General features: G+C 40.9%; 1 protein-coding gene and 4 non-coding genes across 5 annotated transcripts; all 5 read right to left on the bottom strand.

Moving 5' to 3' along the window:
• Positions 1-242: 242 nt before the first annotated feature.
• WDR43 (WD repeat domain 43) lies at positions 243-27,365 on the bottom strand. Its single transcript, XM_052805972.1, has 18 exons — positions 27,093-27,365; positions 21,731-21,865; positions 19,973-20,094; positions 13,734-13,854; positions 12,384-12,523; positions 11,774-11,876; positions 10,626-10,690; positions 10,060-10,231; positions 9,486-9,572; positions 7,509-7,640; positions 6,925-7,062; positions 5,992-6,078; positions 4,569-4,600; positions 3,699-3,762; positions 2,693-2,806; positions 2,174-2,243; positions 1,493-1,548; positions 243-1,412 (listed from the first exon to the last, which is right to left on the bottom strand). The coding sequence occupies exons 1-18, from the start codon at positions 27,321-27,323 to the stop codon at positions 1,293-1,295; spliced, it is 1,989 nt and encodes a 662-aa protein (XP_052661932.1). The 5' UTR covers positions 27,324-27,365; the 3' UTR covers positions 243-1,292.
• LOC128150575 (small nucleolar RNA SNORD53/SNORD92) lies at positions 8,618-8,697 on the bottom strand. Its single transcript, XR_008238102.1, has one exon. It is a non-coding gene; the product is annotated as a small nucleolar RNA SNORD53/SNORD92 (small nucleolar RNA).
• Positions 12,180-12,263, bottom strand: LOC128150581 (small nucleolar RNA SNORD53/SNORD92). The gene has a single exon (XR_008238107.1). It is a non-coding gene; the product is annotated as a small nucleolar RNA SNORD53/SNORD92 (small nucleolar RNA).
• Positions 13,508-13,591, bottom strand: LOC128150580 (small nucleolar RNA SNORD53/SNORD92). Its single transcript, XR_008238106.1, has one exon. It is a non-coding gene; the product is annotated as a small nucleolar RNA SNORD53/SNORD92 (small nucleolar RNA).
• On the bottom strand, positions 19,483-19,560 carry LOC128150579 (small nucleolar RNA SNORD53/SNORD92). The gene has a single exon (XR_008238105.1). It is a non-coding gene; the product is annotated as a small nucleolar RNA SNORD53/SNORD92 (small nucleolar RNA).
• Positions 27,366-27,392: the final 27 nt, after the last annotated feature.

Below are 27,392 nucleotides of genomic sequence, written 5' to 3'. Positions count from 1 at the left end.
CCCCAAGCAGCAGACAAACCAACAGATAGGACTGAAATAGAGGGAGCTAAGAAATTGATAACAATAGATGCTTTGCAGAACACTGTAAAAACCAATAACAGTAGATGCTTTGCAGAACACTGTAACCTTTTATGTTAGCTTCCTCCTCCGCTAGAAATCTGCTTTCTACAAACAGCTTTTCATCCTTAACCACAACCCCTAGCCACCTAAGGTCTCTCTTAACAAACACCACAGGACAGGTATTTGGTAAAGGAGATGTATATTTATTCACTTTACAAAGAGGGTGGTATTTAGTTGCAACAGCTCCATTTATAGACAAATATATTATTGTACAATATAGTGGTGAATGGCTCAAACCTTTACCTTGTTTTGCTCTTAAAAATGTCTGCACCACTTCAGCTTCCATTAGCTGAGCAAATAGCTGTCCTTGTTCTGCCACTGAGAGATTAAAAATCCGTAATAAAGGTATAGCTGTGCGCTACGTATTCACAAGCATTCACCTTCTCATCTCCCTGTGTCACTCCCCTCTCCCCAACCAATTCAACACAGTCTATCCTCTGGGTTAGCATTAAACTTATATACAGCCTCCATTAAAACAAAATTAGGAGCCAGTGATAGTTCTAATGTCCTTTTGAAGCACAAGAAAAGTCATTGATTTGTACATATAAAAGTCTTGAGTTCAAATCTGTTAAAAAAAGAAAAAGCCATTTTTAAGTCAGGTTGTCATTTAGATATTGCCAACGCATGGCTAAACCAATGAAGGGCGGGGGGGGGGGGGGAGAGAATTTCAGTAGAGAATTTAAATATTACAAAAATATCTTTTTTTTTTGGTCTTTTTTCTGTTTCTTTTTTTTTTTTTTAAAAATGCAGCAGGATGCCCACTTGCTATTGCTAACTGAAGCATGGAAAGAAGGTATAGACCAGTTGTCTTTGATCCTTGAATATTTGAAACAAATTCAATGTAAAGCTGAACCAAGTTTACCACACAAACAGCGGTGGCAGATTTATTTCACTTGAGATACAAATGCATGTCCACATGACAGGCATAATCTGACCATGAGGTGGAAGAAATGTTTCTATAAGTAAGCGCAGGGAAATAGGGCGAGAGAAGGCTGGCACGGTTAAACATTCTGGATTCAGAAATGCACAGTGCCCCACATGTGCCTCTGCACACAGGCCGTGCATGAGTCTGCACTCCCTATATGCAAATATGGCATCTTTCAGCAAGATGATCCAGAATCAGAGTTTGGTGGCCCACTTGTTTAAACTGTTAAAATTATTCTTTCATGCTGTTATTCCTCTTCACTTTCATTTTCTGGTTCCAAATCAGAATCACCATTGATTTCCTTTTCAACAGTCATGTCTTGCTCATCAGATTGCTCCTCTTTTTCTTCATCTTCATCCCAGTTTTCCTGGGGAAAAAATAAACAGGAACATTTGAACTTTGACAGTCACATGCAAATGGGAGAAGACCTGATCTAACTCCACTTACATCAGAGTCTTTATCTGCAATCATCTCATCATCCGAGCCTTCCTCCTCCGAGGATTCTGCAAAGAGAAAACAATCCCTCAGTCTGGAGAACAGACTTTAAAATATCACTGTGCAAACAAAGCCCAACCCCACATGTTGCTAAGTCTCCAAACTGTGCTATTTCAATTCCACAATTAATTCTACCTGAAGATTAGGTTGATCAACATGAATTAGGAACAAGTCACTTCTGTTACGATTATACAGTATGAAGTTGCAGTAGAAAAAAAGGCCAAATTGGAATTGTACATGCACACACAGACATCCACTACCTTGACATTCTGCTGACTCAAAAGTAAAAGTGCCTTGACTGTATCTACCTTAGCAGAAGGGCAGCTAACGCTAGAAATTTGAGGTTGCCAGTTAAGCTAAGCAGCATACTGAACTTCCAATTAGCTGATACCTTAATTTGTGAAAGGGATGGGAGGGAATGAAAGGAAATAAGAGAGGAGGAAGGAAGGAAGAACCAACTACAAGATGCCTGCATAATTAACCACTGACTTTCCTGCCATGGACTTCCCACAGAAACTCTCTACTTGCAGACTGTACACTAACAGATAAGCACAGAAGCATGATGAACTGCCATCAAGTATCAGCCGTCGTGTGAATCCAGGAGCTCAGCTACACCTAGCATACAACACTTACCATCCTCATATACCAGCTTTGCAGTCTGATTAACCTCAGTTACATCCTGAACTGTTTCTGATGCTGCAACCTGAAGGGAATTTGCAGATTAGCCTTAGATGCAATCATATATTGCAACCTTAAAAGTCAACAAAACTCATAACAATGTAAATGAAGTCTACATCAAGTTTAACACACATAATTAATTTATAGTAGTAGTTTAACAGCCAAACAAGGATGAAGGACAAAGTAAAATTTTAGAGGCATCTGCTCTAAAGTGGCCCAGTACCTCCTATTTATTCCCCTTTAAAAATGTATGGGTTAGTAGACACATTTGGCAGGAAAAATTGTGGTACACTTCCAGTGAGCAGGGACTGACTAGATAGTCAATTAAGCATACTGCTTTGAGTGTTATCAGTGTAGCTGTACAGCAGCTGTATTAAGTTCCCGATGACAGGTCCCATCAGATGTAATCACAACAGGAGGTTAAGTCTCCAAATAATACTTCTGCACATCCCATGTTACTTAGCTGGAACTCACCTGGGTGACAAGAATGAAGAGTCTTCCATGCAGACGGGAAAGCTTTTGCAAAGTTTTTACCCTGCTTTCCATTAACTGGTATAGCATTCCCAGTTGAGGAATAAGGTCTGGCAACTTGGGAGGAGAGAAGGATGAAGAAAAATGAAGCTGTTAACGAACACATCACGGATGTCTTATTTTTAAACTACCTTTGTACATTTGGGGCAAACAATCCTTGCTCACATTATTCTAGACAAGAGGGAAAGCTGAGGGTTCACAGAAACCACCTGCAGCCTGATCAATTAACATTTAGCCACATTTAGAAACATCATCTACTTTCAAAATATGGCAGGTCTTATACTACTTTTCCTTTCCACAGTCACTGCCGTAAACAGATGTCAAAGCACTGTTTGGAAAGCTGTGTAAATGGGAACTGAATATACACCAGTGTACCAATGCAGCATCAGCAACGTGAGCAAGTTCTGATGCACAGCAATCCTATAATAAATGGGAGAAAGGACTAACAGTGCCAAAATGCCTTTTTCTTAACTGAGCCTTTTTCTTAAGCCATTACTTGTAAGGCAAGGCTGGACTTCAATCCAGAAGCTACATTACTTACTACCCTGCCAACTTTGGCACACCTTTACCTTATAAATCTAGCCATGCCCAAGATAGTCTCAAGATGAGCATTACAACAGCAAGGCAAATTTCATTCTGTAAGATTTAGCGACACAGGGTAGATTACTCTTTGACAGTAATTTTGTTCCCTAACTCTCACAGGTATGACATAACTTATCTTGGTTTGACTTTGGGATGACTATAATTATGTCATGAATGACTAAGACAATTTATAACCAATGCGCAGCAATTTGGCAAAAGTGGCAGAAGTATAGCCCTCTGTACATTGATTTGGGCACTGCCATATGTGGAGAGCAGGAGACAGATTCCTGAAGGAAGAACATACGTATATTTAAGCATTTAAATCTAGTTTCAGTTACGTGCATTAGCATTAATGCAAAATACTTACTGTGGAAAGGTAGGATGCATGTAGAGTAAAAACAGACTTCAGCCATCGAACCATTAGTGAGGCACTGGAAAAGGAAAATAAATGTTATCAAAGAGATACTGGCTGAGAAACACCCATTTCACATTCTAGATGCTAAACAGTTCTACAGAAAGTGGTCCTCTTTCATTATATAATAAGATAAACACAGATGGAAATATAACAGTTTGGCTATTCAGATGAAATACCCATTTAAGTTATTTGTTAGGAAAAGAACAGACATTTAAGTGAGCGGTTAAACTAGACATGTTCAGCGGTCTGTGTTTCTGATATCTTTTATGGGAGGTTTCCATGAACAGAAGATCAAAGCATGCTACTCTTTTCTCCACCTAGAATTTTTATTTAAAAAAACCCCCAACATAATTCAGGACATCTAGTCTCAGCAAAGCTAGCAAGATAACAAGATGGGGGGGGGGGCGGACACAATGATGAAAAGCTGGTTTTGTTATTAAACACAACACCAGGAGATGGCTAAATATATTTGCCATTAATAAATTAAACTGAACAAGCTATACATCTGATAATTACTTTTATTTTACATATTGATCAGGTCTGCAGTGTCAATATTCTGGGAGTTCAGACACATTCTCAGGGTTATATGCTTATTTCAGGTATCCTTTTCACTTTTTAATTTCACTTCAGCCATCCTGACAAAGCACTACCTTCATAAAAGTTTCCTTTTGTACTCACAATCAGGTGAGAATTTTTACCTCAAGATGCTGCAGTTTACTTACAGTTACTATGGAAATCAATGACATAGGTGGAGGGAGGGACCATAACACACACACTAAAAAAGTTTCAGGTGAATTAAACTGTAGTTGAGTTGTCTCTTACCTGTATGGGTTGCCCTGCAATCTCTTTGTAAGCTAAAAGGACAAAAACAGTCAATAATAAGTAACAAACACATAACGAGTTTAAAAACCCAACATTACACCCATGTGACAGACCCAATATTGGGGAAGAAAGATCTCCAGGCATTTGAAGTTTGCTAGGATTAACCATTGCCAGGCTCCAGAATATTACACTGCTGGGTCTACCATCCTGTACACAGGCTGATAACTTGCAGAAGCTGAGTTTCATTATTACAATAAAACTGGAACTCTTAACAGGCAATATATCCAGGGAAACGTAAAGCTGGCAGGAATAAGTAGAAGGAAATCCCTTTGTTTATGTATTTCTGTGTATCTGCTTAGTAGAGCAGCTGTTAGAAGGTGAACAAGTTGGGGAAACAAGTGAAGGTAGTATTGATAAATGCTATTTCAGAGAACAAATTCTCAAGCTCTGCAGAAGACAGTTACATGAAGATCTGTCCATCCACTGAGATTATATAGTCAAACACTTGCACTCAGATTCTCTGACAAAGGTCCTAGAGAAGAAACGCTGCACCTCATTAACATAAGTCTGAGGAGGTGTCACAGCACATGCTTAAAGGAAGTCTAAACATTCAAAACCAGGCCATCTGCATAATTCAGTTAAGATTAGTAGCACATGTAAAAATTAAATATTACTTGTGGCCAGCACATTAAAATACAAGATAAATCTAACCATTAACTTACATTACAGAATGTCATTTACATAATAAGAGCAACTACTTGATATTCAGTTTAAACAAAGTAATGTCTAGACAAGGCTAATAATTAAAATATTTCTGTCCAAATACGGATTTTTTGTAATATCACTGCACAAGCAGTTCAGAAGCCAAATCCCTTTTAAAATTATTACTAAGTTATGTCACAAAGCTTAAATATGGCAACTGGGCTTGAGCTATCTTCAAAAGAGGAAAGAAATTGCCCTTCAATTTCCAAGTGTTATCTAAACTCACTGCTCTGCGTACATATTCTGTTTTTCTTTCTCTCACGTATCTAGCACATTTATGCTCATATAACTTGCTCTAGCTAGCACTGCTATTTTCATGTTTCAAATTATCATCCATTTTAATAAAGAAGATGCAATGGTAATTGCCATGGACTAAACAAGCTTTAGCTTAACCTCTTTTTTTTTTCCCCCACATAATAATTTAAGATAACATTACACAATCTAATGCTATTCCTAGCTTTGACAGCACTTTGTCCTCTGGTTAAGCTTCAGCCAGAGAAGATGAGAGCGTATCAGAGAGAAATTAAGAACAATTTCTGTCCTGTAAAACTACCAAACCAATTTCATTGGTAAAAATAAAGAGATATCCTGGGTCTTCCCCAGCTAGAACACAAACCAGATGTGGCTTGTATGACAGTACAAGAAACACAGTCTCTCTTACCTCATGCAGCAGTGGAATGACAGCATGTATAGGCATTCTGGCTACTGTGTTCTTTATTACATTTTCTTTTCTTGTGTTAAGCACTCTCTGTTAAAATGGAAAAACATGATCAGAGAATTATTCCATTTTAAGATGCGTATGAGCAATGAGCACAACCAAAAATTCCTGGCTTTAAATCTCTTTTTTTCTACTCCACTACCTTTGTATGCTAAGATGAGGATAACGAGTAAAAGATTTACTATAAAAAGGAGTTCCACTTTTCAAGTTAGCTACGATTAACAAAATAAGACACTTGATTAACCCATCCAAAACAATCCAGCATTGCCTCTAGCCCACCCACCCCATGTTAGAAATGAAGCATCACAGGCACATTAAAATTTCCCTTGCTATTTTCTGTGCTTGACTTCTGTAAATAAAAGCCTTTCACCAGTATCTGTGACAAGTAATTTCTGTTCAGCATCAAATTCTTAAGATTCCACTTCCCTGCCCCAGAACTATTATTTCCTCCTAGTTCAAGTGCAACAGTAAGTTTTTCAAGTGAAACCATTATCAATGCATTTTTCAAACAGTATCTACTTGGAAACCGTACACTCAGGAGACTAAGCACAGATTATGCTCCAGCTCAAGCTAAAGGGAAGATGGCTGCATTAGTAACATCGCTTGTAAAACATCTGAACTGTGACCTAACAAATTTGTCATAAACAGAAGTGCCTCAAAGTTCATGGTCTGACACAGAAACCAAGGTAGATAACAACAAAAAAGTAATACTGCTACTATCATTTATAATACCACTGCCTTGAGCAGCAAAGCAGCAAAAAGCAGCTGGAAGAAACAACAGGTTCTTGACTGTTCAACCTCCCCAGCTTTCAGGAAGGCTCCCCACAAGTCTCAGTGAATAGATTAAACAGCATACAATGATCCTGTAAAACTTACATTTAAGATTTCTGCATCGTTGCTTTCCAAGCCCTGGACCAAAAGTACCGCAAAGCTATCCGTTTGTGGAAGGCCACCTGGAGTTTTTACTTTGCTCACATCAATATCCAATGCCTCTAGGCGCTGTTCAATGCTTTCCTGCAGACAGTAAACAAGGGCAGTACTGTTTCAGTGCAGTTTCTCAGAAAGCAAAGTACCTAACTTAGAAGATTCCCTCTGATTCTGCTGGAAAATAACACAAATTTTGCATATTCTTTTAAATGTACTGACGCAGAATAGACTGAGAAAAGAAAAAAATATGAAGTTTTGACTGAAAAGCAGTAATATACCTTAGCACAGAGAGACAGACACAACTGTGTGACAAATTTCTGCAGCAACATGGCAAAACTATGGGCAAGGCACACAGGGCTTGAATGAGGGAAAGGTTTTGAGCAGAGGGAAGTCTTTCATACAAAAAGATTATATCATTAACCTTGCTTCCACACCAAACAAAGCAAGTTCAAGTTCACCTAAAGAAGTTATAACAATGATTTATGATTCTAGTTTCTCCATTATTGCTCTGTTTAAAAGAGGAAGCGCTTTACCTCTGTCTCTCCTGGTTTCCTCTTGTTTTTCTTTTTCTCCTTTCCTGAGGATGGAGTTTTGACAGCTGTACTATGTCCTGGAATGCCAGGCACTAGAACTTTGGTGTCCAAGTTCACAACAGGTGTCTTTACCTAGTAGACAGAGATAACCATACTTGCCTGAATTGCTAGTATCTTGAGCTTTCTTCCAATTTAAAATACTGATTTTATTCCAAGACTCTCACATACACTGTAAAACCAGCCTGCCACAACCCATTTTCTTGACATATATATTAGGAAAATCCTGCATTTTTAAGAGCAATTAATAACCTTAAGCAACAGTCAGCTAGTTTTCATAATTAACTAAAGCAACGGTCTCTTTGGAATCACCTGTGAATCATTTTTCTTACAAGTTTGTTCCATAACACTCATCGAACTAAGCGTTTGCATCCAGCAACAAATATCTGGATGCTTGCTAGCAACAGATACCACGTGTACTAATAGTCAGGCCCATGAACAGCATGCAGATTAATTCAGCTTCCACTGGAAGGTAAGAACTGATCACGAACAGCAGCACAATGTAAGAGTAAAAGGTAGTTACTATTCACTTTGATCCCACCGATTTTCTTCTAGGGATTGCTCAGATGCAGAACTCAGTAGTCTGAATTAGACTATGATCATGATGACGAACTGAGCAACCTCAGGTTATACCAAACAAGCTATGGCATCCATCTTCAATGAACACAAAGTAGATCGAATTTTAAAAGCAATGTATTTAATAATGAAGTGCTCCCCTGACCCACAGAGGATGTAAGGGAGTATGTCACTTCCAGAGTATCAAGAATGCTACCTGCTACTTCCAGAACACTTCTTTAACCACAGCGCTTCTGCGCAGGCGTTTTTTTGAAGCACTTGCCCAAACTTCTGTACTTGTGGGAACCCTGCTGGGTGCCCACTGAAGTAATACAAATACAACCTACTACAGCAAGCAAAGCAACTTCCATATGCTGTGTGTAAAAGTAAAAAAATTTGATTTCGTAGCTCAAGAATTTTACTGTAGAACAGCAATAGTGTTAAAATACTACCCCCTTTGCTCACCACACTCATCACTGACCTTCTCCCCACAAGGCATGCTCAGACAGCCAAGAGAAATGCGTCTTCACTGGAATTCAGCAAAAAAGCGAAACCAAGATTGGTATCATCACTGCATGCCAGGGAGTTCCTACCACTCTCACTGCATTTCAGCTCTGCTACCCACCAGCTCCAGGACTGAGGAATCAATACAAAATCCCACCTGGCTGATGGAACACCAGACCCAGTAGGTAACTTGAGAGTTAGAAAAGCAGCGCTGTCTGCTCACTTCACTGACACTGCAAGTGTTTCAAATCTTCAAGGCCTTGAATACACACACTGATTAAGAACTTCACAGCCTGCCTCTAAACCCCCAGGGGATCCTTCATGAGAGAAAATGGTGGCAAATGGCCTCAGTGGACACTGTTGCCATCTAAGTGTCAAGCTCACATTTGCAGGTGCCAAATCCCTGTGAGTAGGAACACATGAAGGCCACCTCGAGAAAGAGCCAAAAGGGCATGCCCTTTAAGGCTCCACTACATTTTATTTAAACTCTAAAACAAAGCCATCCCAACTTCACCCCAAACCATCAGGGTCAGAGAGGCTGTACAAACTGACCAACTCTAGGGGAAGGACCGATCTCAAGCAGAAGAGATACCATCAACCAGCCCTGTCTATCAAGCAGACCTGCTGAGAACAGGACTTGCTATGAGCTACAGGAGGCTCACTGTGCGTGAAAGCATACCAGGACACGCAGCAGCCATGAAGCAACCACACCTGCCTGAGTGCTATGGACATCTGTAGCTACCACTGCAGCTCTGAGCACTCCATCCAGAAATCCAATCTCATTTTAAGAGAGCAGTGAATTCTACCATTTCCAAAGTAAAACAAGAGGAGCAACAAAATCACATTTCATGCAAAGCTCACCTTTGTTAGAGCAACATCTGTTTTAAGTGACAACACTTTCTGGATGTCCCTTATCAAACATACGTGGGATTCAGTGGTGTTCAAAGACTAGAAGGACAGGAACAAAACCAGTTAACATATGTGAGATTCACAGCTGTGATTCATTACGCTACTTAAAGAAGAGAACAAACTCCAGAGGTATAAAGTAGAATGAATTTTTTTTCACTTGAGAACAGCAGCTGCTTTGCACATCTGCCTTTTATTACCAGATCTCTATGCTCTCCAAAGAAGCTCACACAGGTAAACTGAAATAGTATTAAAAACAATTTCAGTGGCCTAACTCAGTAACAGCTGAAATGGCAAGAAACAGCCAGCAATATTGTGAAGTTGTATTTTAACTGAAAGAATGGAAGAATACAATAGCCTTTCAAAACAGCTCAGGGGCAACAGTCATACATAGCTCCCAGAAAAGGGGGAAGGAATAAGCTTTGTCTCATTATACAATTTAAAAAAAAAAAAAAAAATTCCCTCCACCTGAGAGCAGTATGCAGTCCATATTACAAAATCCAAAACCTGTCCAGTAAGTTTTACATACCACTTTCTCTATGATGGGCTGTAAGGTGTTTCCATACACAAGCAGCAGAGACTGTTTGTCTGTGCAAAATGCAGCTGCTAGAATAGGGACTGGTTTTGGTGTGGAGTCCCCATCATTTCCAGGCGTTGCTATCTGGATAGTACAGTTTGATGTTAGAGGTTTTTTGCAATAACTGGGGGGGGAAAAAAAAAAAAAAAAAAAAAAGGAAAGGAATGAAAAAATTCCAAGAGGCTTAGCTTAAACACTTCAATATCTTGCACATCTAAGCACCTTTCATTAGCAGGTCCTCAGCAAACTCAGCCAGTTTACACCTTTTGCAGATGGCTAAGATGAGGCACAGACACACAAAATCTTGGCTAAAGCAACACTTAATATCAAAGTGCAGCACAGCCCCAACAAGTAAGTTCTCCAAAAATGTGTCCAGTAACCCAAGACAAAGAACAGCTGGAACCTGGTTTGTGAAGAGATACAAGAACTTGAAGGCAGCAGCGTGACAAGACTGAACTTTGCCTTACAGTAACCCCAGACCTTTCCGAAAGACACCCTCAGGATGAATACTAACTTACCCATTTAAGATATGTTCAAATAAATGCAACTGCCCATCTCTGCACACAACTGCTAACTTCACAGGCTGAAAGAAGGCACAGTAAAAGATTTTAATTAGATCAAAGGACAAACTTCCCATAAGTACAAGACATCATGAGACAGTTGCATGGCTACTATTTGACTTTTTTCAGTAACTAAATATAAATAAATCCATAAGGAAGATCAAAGACACTAATATTTCAGGAACATTTAGTACAATTATTAGGAGACAAAAAGATAACTCGTAACTGTACTTTACTGTATCACTACTGATATATCCAAATTTGAACAGTTTGCACAGTAGCAGACACATGTTACCATAAGCAGCAAAGTTCCAAAAATATGGTACCCAACATGTCTAGAGGCACAGGTCTACAAAGGCACTGACACTGTAAATATGGTTAAAGGAAAGAAACTGAGATGAGTACTCTGGACACTTAAATGACAGGTGTACGTTACAGAATACTCATCTCCAATACATACAGTAAGAGGGCACAACTGTAAACATTAGAAAACATAGCACGAATTACTGTTTTTAGAAAAGGAATCTAAAGGCAGCAGGAGAAAAATGTTTTAAACAATTACTGAAACAGTTTGTGAATGTGTTTCACATGCAGACATTTTTCATAAGACAACTACTTAGAAAGACTTGTACTTGCTGAAATTGAGACCTGGGGAATGCACACTGCTACTTTAACTCATTAAAGGCTAGTTAATTCAAAATGCAGTTACACTGCCAAAGCCACTTGAGACCAGAAAAAACAGGACCATACCCAAACTGGATTTTCAGAAAAAATCTTTTGTGTGTTTTTTTGCTGTTAAGTTCTAGCAACTATTTTGATTACTAACTTGTTCTAAATAGGAGACAACTGACATCCCCACCATCACAAGCAAAATTTCCAAAAACACTGAATTTGCACTTAGTAGCTTTGAAGATGAGTATTTCAAACTATCAGCTTTATAAATGTACCTGTAATAAATATCCTTACACCTGTGAATTGGCATTCAGATCTCATCTCTGCATAACAGAACCCAAATGCAAACCAAGCTGCTTTCTTTACACCCCTAAAAGGAAACTGATGTGACAATTGAAAATTGTACATATTTTGTTACAAACTATTGCTCCTACCTCTTCTTTGACTTCTGATACAGTCAGATCAATAAAAGTTGGTTCATCTGTTACTGTGAAAGACATCACCGCATTCTTTTCTTTCCTATCTGATCTGATCTGCCTGGAAGACACGAACAGTACACATTATTTACCATAGCACAAACAGCACGCTCTGCACCTGAAAAGCATTATAAAGCCTGTAACTCACCAGCAACTGTGGTAGTACCTACCCCACCCCAAAATACTCATGCTGTAATTTCAGCTTTCAGCTTAGAAAGTGTTTCTAAATTCCAAGTGCAAAGTAACTCCCAAGTGAAATTTAGCAAGAAAACTTAGCATAAACCTTACAGTAAGTACAAAGAACAAGGAAGCCTATTACACAGTATCTTGACATACACTAGCGATTCAAAGGGCAACTGGAAACATGCTCAGACACAGCCAAGGAAATTCACGTCTTCATTGAACAATCAGTGAGTCGAAACCACCATTTAAGTAATCATCATTGCATTTCTCCAGAGTGCCCCTTCTGCTTAGCCTTCTGTTTAATCACAGAGTTCAGAACATACTTGTTGAGTCTATCCTCAACAGTGATCATAAGCAAGTTACAAATTATGAAAAGCTTACATACCATACACTCAGTAATCGGTCATGTATAGCTCCAGACAAGAAATAAAGCCCTGTAATTCCATCAAAGGACTTATTTTCATTCATAGGTTTCACTGTGGTAAACATTAATGATGACACTGATGTAGCATGGCCTGTGAAATGCTAAGAGAAAAAAAAAGAATCTTTCAATGATTGCCCTAAGCAGTCATGTGGCAAAAATTAAAACATTAGTTAACAAAGAACAGTAGGAAAGATTCAAGTATTACTAAGTCAACAAGAACATTTCAGTGATTTTTTTTTTTTTTTACTAGTGATCAGCTTCCTTGCATTTCTGTATTTCAAGGAAACTTTTTCTGACCCTCCAGATATTTATCAGAATTTAAAAGTTAACTGTGGAATCAAAGGCAAATTCACTGGGACTAAGTCCATGCACAAGAAGTCGGATCCACCTGTACTGCTGTTACTGTCAGAAAGCACTTGGTTTTTCTTCCCCTCCACAAAACTTTACACTTCAACTTATACAATGAAACTAAATTCATAGTTTCATTCTCAACTGTAAGATTAACGCACAGGTCTGCTGACACACAACGACTGTTCAATACCTCCCATGCCCACCCCACCCCCTCAAAAAACATTGGCTCTTCAATCTACTTTTGTAAATAGTGGTTTTGGCCATCATAGGATGCAGACATACATGGTAGTTGCCATGTGCCAGCAAGTCCACAGTAATACCACATGTGTACACACTTACCTGACAGCAAGTACCAGGAGATTCAGAGACTAGCTGCATCCTATCTGCTAGCAGGCAAGAGAACATGGCTGCTTTCACAGAACAGCTAAAACATGGCAATTTGCTCGTCTGAGCCCTGCTCAGGGAACAACAAGGAGTTTGCTCCTATGCCTTCCAACTGTTTCAACAGTAAAACTGATAATACCACCAGTAACATGAAGTTTAGCAAAGAAACCTGAAGGCTTCAAGGAAGGACTCACGTTAAAAGTCAGGGAGCTCACGCATAAACCCATGCCAGCAGTAACTCATACTGTGGTGAACCAAGTTCTCCTGCTAGGAGGGTATCAGAAAGGGACCCAGTGAAAAAGAACAGCATCCATCTTTCTGCTACAGGCTTGAGAAAGGGTGCTGGTAGCATGCTCAGACACAGCCAAGGAATTTAACGTCCTCATTCAACTCTCAGCAAGTTGAAACCACAGTTGAGGGTATCATCACAGCAACAGCTTCCAGCAATTCCAAAACTGTCAATTGTCTCCTCACACCCAGTGAAATTTTCAGATGTCCTATCAGGAAACACTAGATATGTAATGTCACCAATCAAGAAAGATATTTTTTTGCATCTAGTTTAACAAAGTTACTTACTCTGTAGACTTCTTTGGTCTCCAGGTCCCACAGTTTTATAGTTCTACCGGCTGACAGCAGCATTTTCCCATCTGGACTGATGCATAGAGAGGTGACACTGCTATTGTCACCTTTCCACTTGCTAGAATTTGGATGGAGAGTTTTTGTACAAAGGGAGAAAGATAGAGAAATAGAAAAAACAATATTCATTAGCATAATCTCAAAATGCATATAAACCATGCTGGAAAATTTAATGCAAAAATTATATTAAAAAAAAATAATAATTTAAGTAGTCAAAAATGAGGTCAAAGCTATTCTGTTTCTGCTCCTCTCCTCCAAATTAGTTTTCACAAAAATACAGCAACTCAAAAACATAAAGCTATTTAATACTGAACAACCATTGACTTTTTTTTTTAATATTTGCCTATTCTGTTCTGAATTCCTCTCTCAACGTTCTCTGCTCTCAACATAGGTTAAGAGGAGCCACACCATTTCAAGACTTCTCTTTGCACCATAATCCAAAAAGCTTAAACCAACCCATTCAGAAATGCCTTCTCAACACTAAAATTCAGAGTTTCAAGGCCCATTCAGTTCCTGACCCTCCTCCCAAGTCTGTCAATGACACTGACAATAATAAACTTCACCTTAAAGGTCTATGGTTCAAAGCACTATTAAAATAAATAAATAAATAAAAAAAGAAAGATGCTGTCATGAAAAGTTTGCATCTGCTTTGAAGGACTCTGGGTACTACACTTTTCTCACAGAACAAAATTGCAAGGAAAGCATTAACACAAACCCTTTACAGTTAGTTAGGAAGTAGCCTACAACCCATCACATTCTGATTGTAAACAGCTGGTCTGGAAATAATTCCAAATAACTTTCACATGCCCAAGCACTCCCTCTCTGTCTTCCAGAACAGAGATCATTTGCTGTATCACTTTTGGTTAGATTTCATAGAAGCTGAAAGTTTTACTGCCTACAAACTTGACAAACAACATTACACCTTATGGAGACTATGAAAAGATTTTGTATTCTCTTCCAAAGAAAAGGTCAGGACTAAGAATTTCAAACCACTTAATAATGTAAACCCAAGAAGGTATTTTTAAATGTACTAAAAAGACTAGTCTAAACTAGACTGCAGAATATAAAACACAGCAAAAATCTGTTAAGTTTTTGCTTTGGATACTCTTTATATAATTTTAGAGGAAAAAGTTTTAAACAGGATATCATGAAACAAGAAGCTGCATAAGGAGATATACAGAATGCCTCTCAGTATTCAGAGTATTTAATGCATGAAAAAGCTACAACCAGAGAAACAAGAAGTCATCCAGAATGTTTTAGACTACATCTCTCCAACACCTTTTCAAAAACTCTCTCTTCCCCAACAGCTTGTCCCTCTGCCAGAGGTTTCAACGTGTGCTGCATGGACCTCCTGAAGGGCTTCTATGGACTACTTCTACAGTAATTAAGAAAGTCTAGAGGAAAATGTCTAGAGGCCTGCAAATTAAAAGAAGTTGAACACCACCTCTCTACACCAGAAGCAATCATCCTGAATTCTCTGTGGGATACGTAAGGATTCATTTCCAGGTCCTGACAAATGTTAAAGAATGCAGGCAATCTCACATGTACCTTGGGCATGAGCAATTATTTCAGATAATTTGTTCCTTCTAGCCTCATCAATTTAGGTAAAATTTTAGAGAATTATTTTCTTCTACTCTTTCCAATTTCATTTACCTTAGCTATGACTCATAATATCACCAGAGAAAAATTCAGCATGGTATTACATTGCTGGTGTACTTTCAATGTATACACTCCAAGAATCGTTTTTTATTGCCATCTTTAAAATTAAAGAATACAATGCCTCTGATTACCTTTTATAACCACAGCCCCCAAAAAAGCAGCGGTATGGGACAGGGGCAGAGGGAAACACACAAGACAAAGCATGACAGGAAAAATTCTCTCATTTCCTGAGAAAGCAGCATGACTGGGACCCATCTCAAGTACTTGTACATGAACACATGCACTATGGGATACAAACAGGGTGAATTAGATATCCATGGGCAACTTCAGAGCTTTGATCTCACTGGGATCACAGAAAAACAGTGGGGCACCTTGCAAGACAGGACTGCTGCAATAAATGGACCTTTAGGAAGACATTTCATCAGGGACATGCCAGGAAGGCAAAAAGGAGAAAGGTTTCTCCACACAGAAGGGTAGCATGAATGCAAGGAGTTTTCCTCTGAAACAGGCAAAGGGCCAGTAGAGAACTTGCAGGTAAGTATGAGAAGAGACCAACAAGGATGATGTGGGGGGCATCTGCTACAGATTGTCCAATTAAAAAAGAGATACATAAATCTTCAAAATTCCATGCCTTGGTTCTTCTAAGGGGCTTTAACTACCCCAGCAACTGCTGGAAGGGCAGCATAGGAGGGCCAAGCAGTCCCAGAGATTGCTGGCAAGTGCTGGAGACTTTTTCTTGATGCAAGTGATTTACAATGATACTATGAAGGCGCTTTGCTTGATCAGCTACTCAAAGAAAAAAAGGGGGGGGGAAGAGAGGAAAGGGGGGGGAAGAGAGGAAAGGGGGGGGAAGAGAGGAAAGGGGGGGGAAGAGAGGAAAGGGGGGGGAAGAGAGGAAAGGGGGGGGAAGAGAGGAAAGGGGGGGGAAGAGAGGAAAGGGGGGGGAAGAGAGGAAAGGGGGGGGAAGAGAGGAAAGGGGGGGGAAGAGAGGAAAGGGGGGGGAAGAGAGGAAAGGGGGGGGAAGAGAGGAAAGGGGGGGGAAGAGAGGAAAGGGGGGGGAAGAGAGGAAAGGGGGGGGAAGAGAGGAAAGGGGGGGGAAGAGAGGAAAGGGGGGGGAAGAGAGGAAAGGGGGGGGAAGAGAGGAAAGGGGGGGGAAGAGAGGAAAGGGGGGGGAAGAGAGGAAAGGGGGGGGAAGAGAGGAAAGGGGGGGGAAGAGAGGAAAGGGGGGGGAAGAGAGGAAAGGGGGGGGAAGAGAGGAAAGGGGGGGGAAGAGAGGAAAGGGGGGGGAAGAGAGGAAAGGGGGGGGAATTGCAGCAGACTGCAACTTATTCAGAGAACTGATTGGCAGGATCCCACTGGAGGCTGCCCTAGAGGGCAAAGGGGCCCAGGAAAGCTGGTTGCTCTTCTAGGATAACCTCCTCAAAGCAAAAGAATGGTCCATTCCGAAGAGCAGAAAATCACCAGCTATTGCAGAAGGCTGGCTTGGCCAGGTGGGTAACTCGTGGCTCAACTCAAAAACACAAAAAAGAAGTAGAGAGAAGGTGAAAGTGGAGATAGGTTACACAGAGGAATACAAAAATATTGTCCAAGCATGCAGGGACAGAATTAGCCAAAGCTTAGCTGACGTTCAAACCAGCTGGGAATAGGAAGACCAGCAAAAGGACATCTACATACAGCACATCAAAAGCAGTAAGACAATGACTGAGGAAAGTGTTGACCTGCTGCTGAATGGTATAGGGACCCATTCAGTACACAGAAAAGGCCAAAGCACTGAAGAGCAAAGTCTCTCAGGCCTCCTGTATTCCCGAACCTAGTGCCAGAGTCAGAGGGAGCAAAGCACTCCCCATAGTAAAGGGAGATCAAATTAGGGATCACAACAGTAAATCCAACACATGCAACTTCTTAAGACTGAATGGGATGCATCCAGAACTGCTAAGGCCAGTGTTACTACAAGACCACACTACCATTTTGAGTGGCCACGTAGCTCAGGAGGAATTTCTGATGACTGAAAAAGAAAAAAAAAAAAAAAAAAGAGAGACAAAATATATCCACAAGAGGGAGAATCCAGGGAACAACAGGGAAGGTTATACCAATCTACCTGGAAGCCATTTCCAGACACACAAAGGTCAAAAAAGTAACTGGGAACATCCAGCATAGATTTACAAATGGCAAATCATGCCTAACCAACCTGACTGCCTTCTTAATGAAACAACTGTCTTGGTTGAGAAGAGAGCCACGTATGCCATTTAACTTAACTTTAGCAATGCTTTTGACAATGTCTCAGATAGTATCCTTGCAGCCAGATTGGAGATATATAGACTGAATGGATGGACTCTAAGGAGGGATAAGATCTGGCTGCGTCACTGAGTTCAAACAGTTGTGATTACCAGTATGAAGTCCAGCTGGTGGCCAGTTACTGGTGTGTTGTGGTTTAACCCCAGCCAGGAACTAAGCATCACGCAGCCGCTCACTCACTTCCCCCCCACCCAGTGGGATGGGGGAAAGAATCGGGGAAACAAAAGTAAAACTCGTGGGTTGAGATAAGAACAGTTTAATAGAACAGAAAGGAAGAAACTAATAATGATAATAAATGACAATAATGATAGTAAAAGAATTGGAATATACAAAATAAGCGATGCACAATGCAACTGCTCACCACTCACCAACTGATGCCCAGTTGTTCCCGAGCAGTGATCACCCCCAGCCAACTCCCCCCAGTTTATATACTGGGCATGGTATGAAATATTCCTTTGGTCAGTTGGGGTCAGCAGCCCTGGCTGTGTCCCCTCCCAACTTCTTGTGCCCCTCCAGCCTTCTTGCTGGCTGGGCATGAGAAGCTGAAAAATCCTTGACTTAGTCTAAACCCTACCTAGCAACAACTGAAAACATCAGTGTGTTACCAACATTCTTCTCATACTAAATCCAAAACATAACACTATACCAGCTACTAGAAAGAAAATTAACTCTATCCCAGCCGAAACCAGGACAAGGTGTCACTCCCTAAGGACATCCCAATACTGTTTAATATCCTCAGTAATTGCCCAGGTCTTCATTAATGACCTCAAAACAGGACAGAATGCACACATAACAAGTTCACATTTGATACCAAATTAGGGAGAGCACTTGATATGCTGGAGGGCAGGGCTGCTACTCAGGGGCATCTCAGCAGGCTTGAGAAACAGGGTGTCAGAATCTGAAAGCTCAAAGGAAAATGTGAAGTCCTGCATGTGGGATGGAAAAATCCCAGTACAGGTTGGGTACAAATGGCTAGAAAGTAGCTTTGCAGAAAAGAAGCTTGCAATCCTCATAGTCAAATTGGACATGAGTAGGCAAGAGTCCTTGTGGCAATGAGGTCAACTGCATACTGATTTGCATTAGCTAGAATGTAGTCAGCGGGTCAAGGAAAGCGATTCCTCTCCTCTGTGCAACACTTTTGAAACTGCACCTGAGCACTATGTCCAGTTTGGCACAGTACAAGAAAGTCACTGACATAGTGGAGTAAATCCAGTGGAGGGTCATGAAGGCGGCTTAGAGACCAGAGCATGTAATGTAAGAAAAAAAGGTGAGGGAACTAGGTGTGTTCAAACCTAAGAGGAGAAGGCTAGAGGGAGATTTTACGGCCATCTTCTGCTACTTTAATGCCAGGGTCTCAACTTAATACAACCTAAGGACGCATCTCTTTTCTAGGGAAATCACAGAGGCTATTGACAATGGGCTGTCTGCATTGCCCACACCATCTTTAACAAAACCGATAGAGCTGCAGTAAGAATAAGGGAACAGTGGGAAATGTTAAAAAAAAGAAACAACAGCATAAGAGAAGGGTCAAGGTACCATCACACACTATGCTTTTATTGAAGTAAGATAACCAGGATTATTAGTAGGAACCTTGGTCTCTTCTTTAAAGTTTAAAAACAGTTTGACTTTATTACAAAAGAAAGTAAATGCCTACACCAGGCATCTTGTTACTCTGCACTAAGCTCTATTTGCACTAAGCTCTATTTTGCTCAACAGTACTTTAAACAGTAGCAGCCTGCTCAGACAGCCAAGTGGAACTGTCCCCACTGCACATCAGTAGTGAGCGAAACCAAGTGGGTTATCATCACAGCAAGGCCCTTTGAGCAAAGCCGAGTGCATGTAACCGATTTAATTGGGATGAGTTGTTCCAGTATCTGCTCCCCTATATTTCCAAGGATATTTTCTAGAATTTAGATTTTTCAGCACCACAAAAGTGACTGGAAGCCCATGTCCCACTAAAAGTTAGCATGGAGGGACTCAAATCCCTCTCAGTGCAGTTACTCATTTCATCTAGTCTTTCCAATACACAGAGGAAGAAACACAACTATGAGAATTACTTTCTTGTCCCTTAATAAAACCACTTCCAAACTCAGAAAAATAATAGCCAACAACTGATTTTGTACAGTGGGCATGAAGTCTGGATAGCAGAGTGCAGCATTTCCAACAGGGCCTCACTAAAACCTGTGCAGGAGGAAATACACTTCCACAAAACCAGCATCACTTACCACTTTACTTTGCAGGTCTGTGTGTTCCACTCCACAATGTGTTTGTCCTCTGAACAGCTATACAAGCAGCAGTTGTCCTGATGCCATCTCACACAGTTTACTCTATTGTCATGACCACCATCCTACAAAAGGTAAAAGAGGGTCAACTCATTAATAAATGAGAAGTCTTGACTACTGAGTCTTCTCCACACCAACAATGTGAACAAACTGCTCTTCCAAGAACTAAATTCAAATCATTGGCAACTTGAAGAGAGAGTGTGGTTTTAAAGAACAATATACATACAGAGTTATACAAGTTAAAGATATTGCATATTTTGATACGTACACATAAGTGCTTGAATTAATTCTTGTTCTAGCACTTCAGAGTCAACAAAAATATTGTCCTGCCCACTATTTTTATACACACAGCCAAACAACACTAACAGTATGAAATTTGCACAAAGGAAACGCTAGCACAGATGTCTTGCTGACAGTCATCTAAGTGCCCGCTTGCTTAAGAACATTCAGAGATGAGTAGCCTTCTCTTTGTGCTCAGCACTCAAGAACAAGCCATCATCAGATCAGAAGACCCTACAAAGGGGTATCATTCACCTCTCAACAACCCAAATCTCTGCAGCTCAAATATACCCCTTTAATCATTTATGAAAGTATTTCCTGGGGTTTATAAAATTTCCCTATTTGAATCAGCATCTGCCAGCTCAGACTACTCCCAAAAGTGTCACCGCAAATCAGCTTTAAGCAAGATAAAATACATCACAGCAAGACATTCTGTCCAATAAGGACAGCTGAAAGTGATAGCTCTTATTCTACCAAGAATAACCTTTTAATTTAACCTTTCTGTAAAAACCAAAGTACTCGCCAAATAACATCTGCTATCCTGCTCCTATAGAAGAGCAGCCAGTGTTTTCAAACCAATTGAAACTGTAAATTTTAACCTGAAACTCCTTTATTTTGTTCATAGTTTTCAGGCATATATACAGCTTTTCCATAAAACAGAGTTGATATTCGTTAGCTAGTGTCACTTGCACGTATCATGATTTTAAGAAGTCATTGCTTTCTCTAAATTCATGTACATTTATCACCCTACATACAACTAACAGTTTAGAAGCAAAAGTATGCCCAAGTATCTCAAAGTATCGCAGAGTCATTCATACAGATTTATTTTGCTTGTTATGTAAACCAAGACTAAACCCAAGGTAATTAGGAGTAACAGGGAAGTTATTGATGAGAAAGGCAAACAAAAATCAGCGTATTTCATTCAAGATCATGTGCTGAGAGAGCTCAAAAGCTTCCATAAGGGAGGTAAGTTTACAGAAGAGTCCATCAACATGGCACCTTCCCAAGAGTTGACGAGTACTTCAATCCTGCCCTCCTCTCCCACAATACTGTGCAGGAACTGAGGGTATGACACTCCCACAGAGGACTTAACTCTCCAGTTAGGCATTTCATCATTACTGTTATTTTTAATGCAAAATAACAAACCCATGCACAATGTTAAGATATTGCATTAACTTCAAAACCAAGATTTTTCAACATGTACATATGTACATACTGACAACAATAGAAAAAGCACCACTTGAAGATTCCCAAGCACCTAAATTACTGCACCTCTATCCATATACGCAGCTATTAAGAAAAAAAAAAAAAGATCTGAATAATTAGGTTAGTTTATTCCATTTTTAAGCAGCAAAAAGAACAGCATAAACTGACTGAAACCATCAATATTTGGTAGCACGTGATGAAGAGTGTATTACTTACTAGCTTGCTCTGTAATTCTCCTTTTACTGTACTGTACAACAAAATGCTACCAACTGCTGTACCAATAGCCAGGACATCTAACTGCTTGTCCACTTCTGCAACTTCAGACTTCCGTTTTTTCCTTTGGGGGCCATCCTGGAAAATCAAAAAAGAGAAAACGTGAAATAAATTAGTCTGACCAGCTAATCTCACAATAAAGCAAAGGGGAAGAAAAACTTCCGTAAGTTTGAGACCCAGTCAGCCAGTACAAACTCTGCTAAGACACAAAATGAAGACACTGAAGTGCACAGCAACCTAGCAACTCATCTTGTACCTCCATGTACAAGGTAACGAAGTTGCTATGAGTCACTTGGAAACAATTGGTGGAGGCCATTTTGCTAGCCTAGTGACCACATATATGAGGGGAAAAAACCCACATTTAAGTTTTTCACAGAGTTCGTGTCCCAGAGGCAGAGGTAAAGATTAACACAATCAGAATAATTCATCCACAAAATGGAAATGCCTCATCAAGAACTATCAGTTTATTTTTTCTCAAAAGCTATTCAGAAGAGTCTTGCAAATATTAAGTATTCATAATGCCTCTTAAAAGGAAAGTGCACTCGGCAGAGGGAAGCAACCAGGACACAAAGCTAAGTGCTCTGCCCAAGTCCTGTTGTCAGTACCAGAGGTCCTCCTACAATCAGGCAATTCTTCAGTCTTCACTCTCTTGCTCTGCAAGTGCTATCAACCACTTCAAGGAGGGACTTCACTTCATCTCTCTTAACCAAAAACAGGTGAATGCAGCACATCACTGGGAAGGGGAGAAGGAATAAAACTGGCTTTTGAGCATGTGAAACTAAAATAAAGAGGGCAGAAGCAGCCACTATGTTTATTCTCACTGGGTTAATCCCACCTAACTAATCACGCATACGCAAGAAAAAAGAAAAGAAAAAACTGTTCAAGTACTTAAGAAATTAAAAAAAAACCAAACCAAAAAACCCCAACCCTAACGCTAGTGAGTAGTTTTCAAATTGGACTTTGGTAAGTCTCCTTACATTTGTTACGTCACAGCAAAGCATTCTCTCCAATTTAAAAAAAAAAAATAATGGTACACAAGCTAATGCTTCCTCTACACAACAGATATATCTGCACTGATGAGCAGCCAGAAGAAGCCAAAGGAGACTCTGGTTAGATGTGAGCAATCAATTCTGTGCAAGCTCCATGTGGTATAGCTAATCTGTCATACAACAGACATCATACAGCAAATGTAAATAATTTTTACTCAGATGCAGAGATGTAATGACAATCAGGATTTGGGAATTTTCACCACAACTAAGATTTAAAAGTTTTACAGTGCAGGATAAATACTTTGGTTCTTTGAAGCAGGACTTTCTTTTCCTCTGTATTTAACACAGACAACACCTTCTGCAAGGAAAAGTGTTTTGGTTTAGGCCAATAAATGCCAAAATGCTATACAGATACTTTTATATCAAAAGCAGGCTCTTGAGAAAAGAGATTACATTGGGTTTTTTGCAAGCATTTGTTTAGGCTTCATCCTTCCTGGGGAAAAAAAGTGTTTATAAAATATTACGAAACATATATGCTAAGAAACCATCACAGTCGCAAAGTAGAACCAAGTAAATCAACCAGGTTTTAAGACAATATATGAGAAAAGACTCAAGTAGTTAAATTTTTGGCAGCAATGCCAACTAAGCCATCTTGAAATTGCTGTCTGACATGCAAATACAAGGGCCACATAGCTAGTGGAGATGCAAGTACAGTTTATGTGTTTTCTGGTTGTATTGGGTACGGCTGAGATGGAGTTAATTCTCCCCATAGCAGCCCTCGTAGTGCTGTGCTCTGCATTGGTAGCTAGAAAGGTGTTGATAACACACCAGTGTTTTGGCTACTGCTGAGCAGCGCTGGCACAGCATCAAGGCTGTCTCTCCAACATTTTTGCCCCCCTCAATGGCAGGCTGGGGCTGGGCAAGATCTTGGGAGGGGACATAACCAGGACAGCTGACCTAAACTAACCAAACAGATATTCCATACCATATGACATCAGCTCAGATATAAAAGCTATGTAAAGGGACATGGAAGGGGGCATTTTTGTCTTCCGGAGCAACCACTAGGCGTACTGAAGCCCTGCTTCCCAGGAAGTGGCTAGACATCGCCTGCTGATGGGAAGTAGAGAATAACATCATTTGTTTTTCTTTGCTTTCACTTTATTAAACTGTCCTTATCTTGACCCACGAGCCTTTTGTTATATTTTCTCCCCCCTGTCCAGCTGAGGAGGGGGAGTGATAGAGCAGCTTTGGTGGGCACCTGGCACCCAGCCAGGGTCAACCCACCACACTGGTACTTTTCGATCTCTTTATGTAGTTTTACTAATTACCCCACATACCCCCACCGCAAAGCAAAACCACAATTAAGGACAAATTTTGTTCTCTTCCCTTGCATAAATCTTTTACCCAAAATTTGTTCAGCCTCCATTTCAGTTTGTTATGGCCAATTTCCCTTGGAACAACCTAAAGGCACACCAAAATTTCCACTAAAGTTCACAGTTATTTCCAGTGTCAAGAAGAAAGCTAGAAGCAGTGAAGGTTTTTCCAATTATTTATTCACGTGTATTTCTTTACTGACCACTCTTTATCAGCATTATTAGTGGGGCATTTTGTCAGAAATTTTTGCATTAAAGAAATGCCAGTGGAAAATTCAGACCTATTATGTTGGAGACAATTTGAAAAAACACTCTGAGAACTAAAAAAAAAAAAAAAAGTTAAAAAATTAAAACAAACAAAACCCAAAAAGCAATCAAACTTTCTTACCCCGCATTAGATTAGTACATAGACAGACTGCCAACTGCAGTAGAGATCCATGTGGGATTCCCTTGTGGATCAGGGTTTTCAATATAAGAGCAATCTGTTTTCATGGATAGGATAGGACAGGACAGGATAGGGGAGCTGAACTATATCAAGTACCAGTTTCCTTCTGATTTTTTTTCCCCCAGATTTATGGAAACTCAAGCTTATTTAGAAATCCTTCAACTTTGCCTGAAAAAGCACAGTTTTTTAATTTGTAGAGATAGTTAAAAGAAGTTATTTGAAAAGGGACTGTGCACATATTTCTCCATAATGTTCTTACTTGAGTAGGTCAGCCACTGAGACTTTTTTTTTTTAAAAACAGAAATCCAATCTCTGCTGCTCACATGTGAAGTAAAGCACTTAAAACACTGAAATGGGGGGAAGCCTAGAGTCTCAAGACTTGAAGATGATGGGGCAGCTGCAGCTTATTAGGAAGTAAGTGAAGAAGGTATTTTGAAAGTTGGTGGTCCACATACTCTTGTACAAGGCACCGCTTCACGGAGCAGGAGATGGTGAATGCCGCAAGCAGGAAGCACTGACACTACGAAAGCACATGTGCAGGGAACATCCCAATAAGCCACCACTGCATCAGCAATTCCAGGGACTGCAGTTCAAAACTTTATTTCTAATATTCCCCTGTAACACGTGGCCCTCATTAACATGGCAGCAGTCCAAAACATACTTAGTTTAGGTGTAACTTGGCCAAACACCATTTACTGGTATCTACTAGCACCGTTTTACTCCTGAACACCAGATACTAGTACTACCTAGAGAGATGTCAACTCTCCAGGAATAAAAAAAAGACAAAAAAAAGACTAAATAATGTCAGAAAAACCACATTCAATAAAATATATTTGGCAGAACCATCACAACTTCAGTTCTTCGGTTCCGTCTAAGGACAGACCAATGAATTATAAACATTTATGGCACAATTATTGCAAGAAATGGTATGTTCTCCAGCTCCACTTGAAAACGTACCAACTTTCAAGCAGTGGACAGCATTCAAACTACTGGAATAATTAGAAAGCACTGAAAGGCAGCCAAATGCTGTCTGATTAAGCCCATTTTACATACAACCCTAAACCAGATTAAACTGGGGTTTAGCATCTGTGGGGTTTAGGGGCGGGTCTCTAGAAAAGAGTTAGTTTTTAAAAGCCACTCAGAAACCTCCTGTGCTTGACTTCTGGCACCACAGCAGTGCACTATGTTAGCTTAAGTTTTACTTCACACAGGATAGATTAACCTCATTTTCACATGCCAGTTTCAGTTTATTTAAGAGTGAAGAACCACCTACACAGCCCTGCAATCAACGCATGTATCCTTTTTTCTTCAGAGTTACATGACAAATGAACAAGTTAAGGCTGATCTAAAACTAACTCTTTCTACCACATTCTTCAAATGTTCTGGGAGTTTTCAAAGTTCAGGGACTAAGCTGCTCAACTGAGAAAAATGAGACAGTATCATCTGCCTTTGGATTGGTAATCTGTGTTAAGCATTTTGAAATACCTCTTACAGTATTTCAAATACACTAAATTGTTGATATACCAAAATGCATTTTAAACAGCCCTCCCTACTTCTTACAATAGAGGGTGGATTTCACATACTTCATCCAAGCGATACATTTTTTTCTCAGGAAATGGTATGTTCTAGCTAAGGCAAGTAGGATTACTTCAACATAAAGAGGATGAAAAGGTACCGTACTGTATATACTCCAGATATTTTCAGGTCGAGTGTTCACCTGAGGTGAAGTTAAATAAAACAAATTCAAGGTGGAGAACATCTGAGCCCTCTGTTGCATACTCTGAATAAAGACACTGAATACCTTCTCGCAGGATTCCTGAGCTCAGGAAGACACGTCACGGACAGCGTAGCAGCTTGCGTGGAAAGACTTCCAAGTGTAAGGAAGCGTGGAGAGATACTGCCTTTACTAGAACGTGAACTATACGTGAGCTAAGCAGACGCACAGCAGCCGACCTGCTCTGCAGCATCACCTTTTCGATTAAGGTGAGACGTGCCATGAAGTGACATACCTTGCTCCTTCAAGGGAGGCTTCTTCCGTGCAGGTTATACGAAAGACAAATAATTTTACACAGTCAGCGCTTCTGTTGATAGCCCCTTCTTTTCGTTTAAGGGAAAAAAAAAAAAAAAATAAAGCCTCCAACGCCGCTTCCCCCACCGACACGTGAAACTTGCCTTGCGAAGAGCAATCCTGCGATGCTCCCCCGAGGGGAGCGGATTCCCACCCGGGGGTGGGGGCACGTCACGCGTGGCGGACACGCCGCTCCCTCCCCACGGGACCCTTATCCCCTTCCCCCTGCACCGGGACGCCGGGTCTCTGCTTCCCGGCCTGCCCGGCCACGCCGACCCCCCGCCACATGGCGCCGGGAGGGCGGGGTGAAGCCGTGCGAGGCCGCGGCCACGCGTCGAGGCTGCTGGGGGTACCGCCGTCCCCATCCCACCCCTTCCTTTTCCCTCCGCTGTCGTCCCGCGTCCCCCCTTCCCTCACACACCGCCCGTACCTTGCTGGGGGGCGGGCGTCCCCCCGGCGGGGCCCAGGCCAGGCAAGTACAGGCAGCGCTGAGGTGGGCGGAGGGCACGTACTCGTGCTGCAAGCGGCTGTTCGCCGTCTCCCACACCCGCAGGCGCCCATCCGAGCCGGAGATGGCGAAGAAACGACGGTCGCGGGGGGAGAAAGCGCAAAGGGCCCGCGTCGCTACCGCCGCCTCCCCGCCGCACGCTGCCGCCGCCATAGCGCTTCTCTCGCCCGGCCCTCTCGCGCCCGGCGCATGCACGGGCCGCGTGCTCGCCCCCGCGCGCCT

Source organism: Harpia harpyja, chromosome 13 (assembly GCF_026419915.1).
Source record: "Harpia harpyja isolate bHarHar1 chromosome 13, bHarHar1 primary haplotype, whole genome shotgun sequence".
NCBI classification, from domain to species: domain Eukaryota; kingdom Metazoa; phylum Chordata; class Aves; order Accipitriformes; family Accipitridae; genus Harpia; species Harpia harpyja.
Note: the sequence above shows the minus strand (reverse complement) of the source record. Positions and strands in the feature narration are given on the sequence as shown.

Bases quoted from the DNA above. Each gene is read 5' to 3' on its own strand.
- WDR43 (XM_052805972.1), bottom strand. From the start codon at position 27,323: ATGGCGGCGGCAGCGTGCGGCGGGGAGGCGGCGGTAGCGACGCGGGCC. The intron at 4,601-5,991 runs GTAAGAGAGACT...TTGTCCTTTTAG, and splicing joins TCATTCCACTGCTGCATGAG to CTTACAAAGAGATTGCAGGG. The intron at 2,244-2,692 runs GTGAGTTCCAGC...AATTCCCTTCAG, and splicing joins TCTTCATTCTTGTCACCCAG to GTTGCAGCATCAGAAACAGT.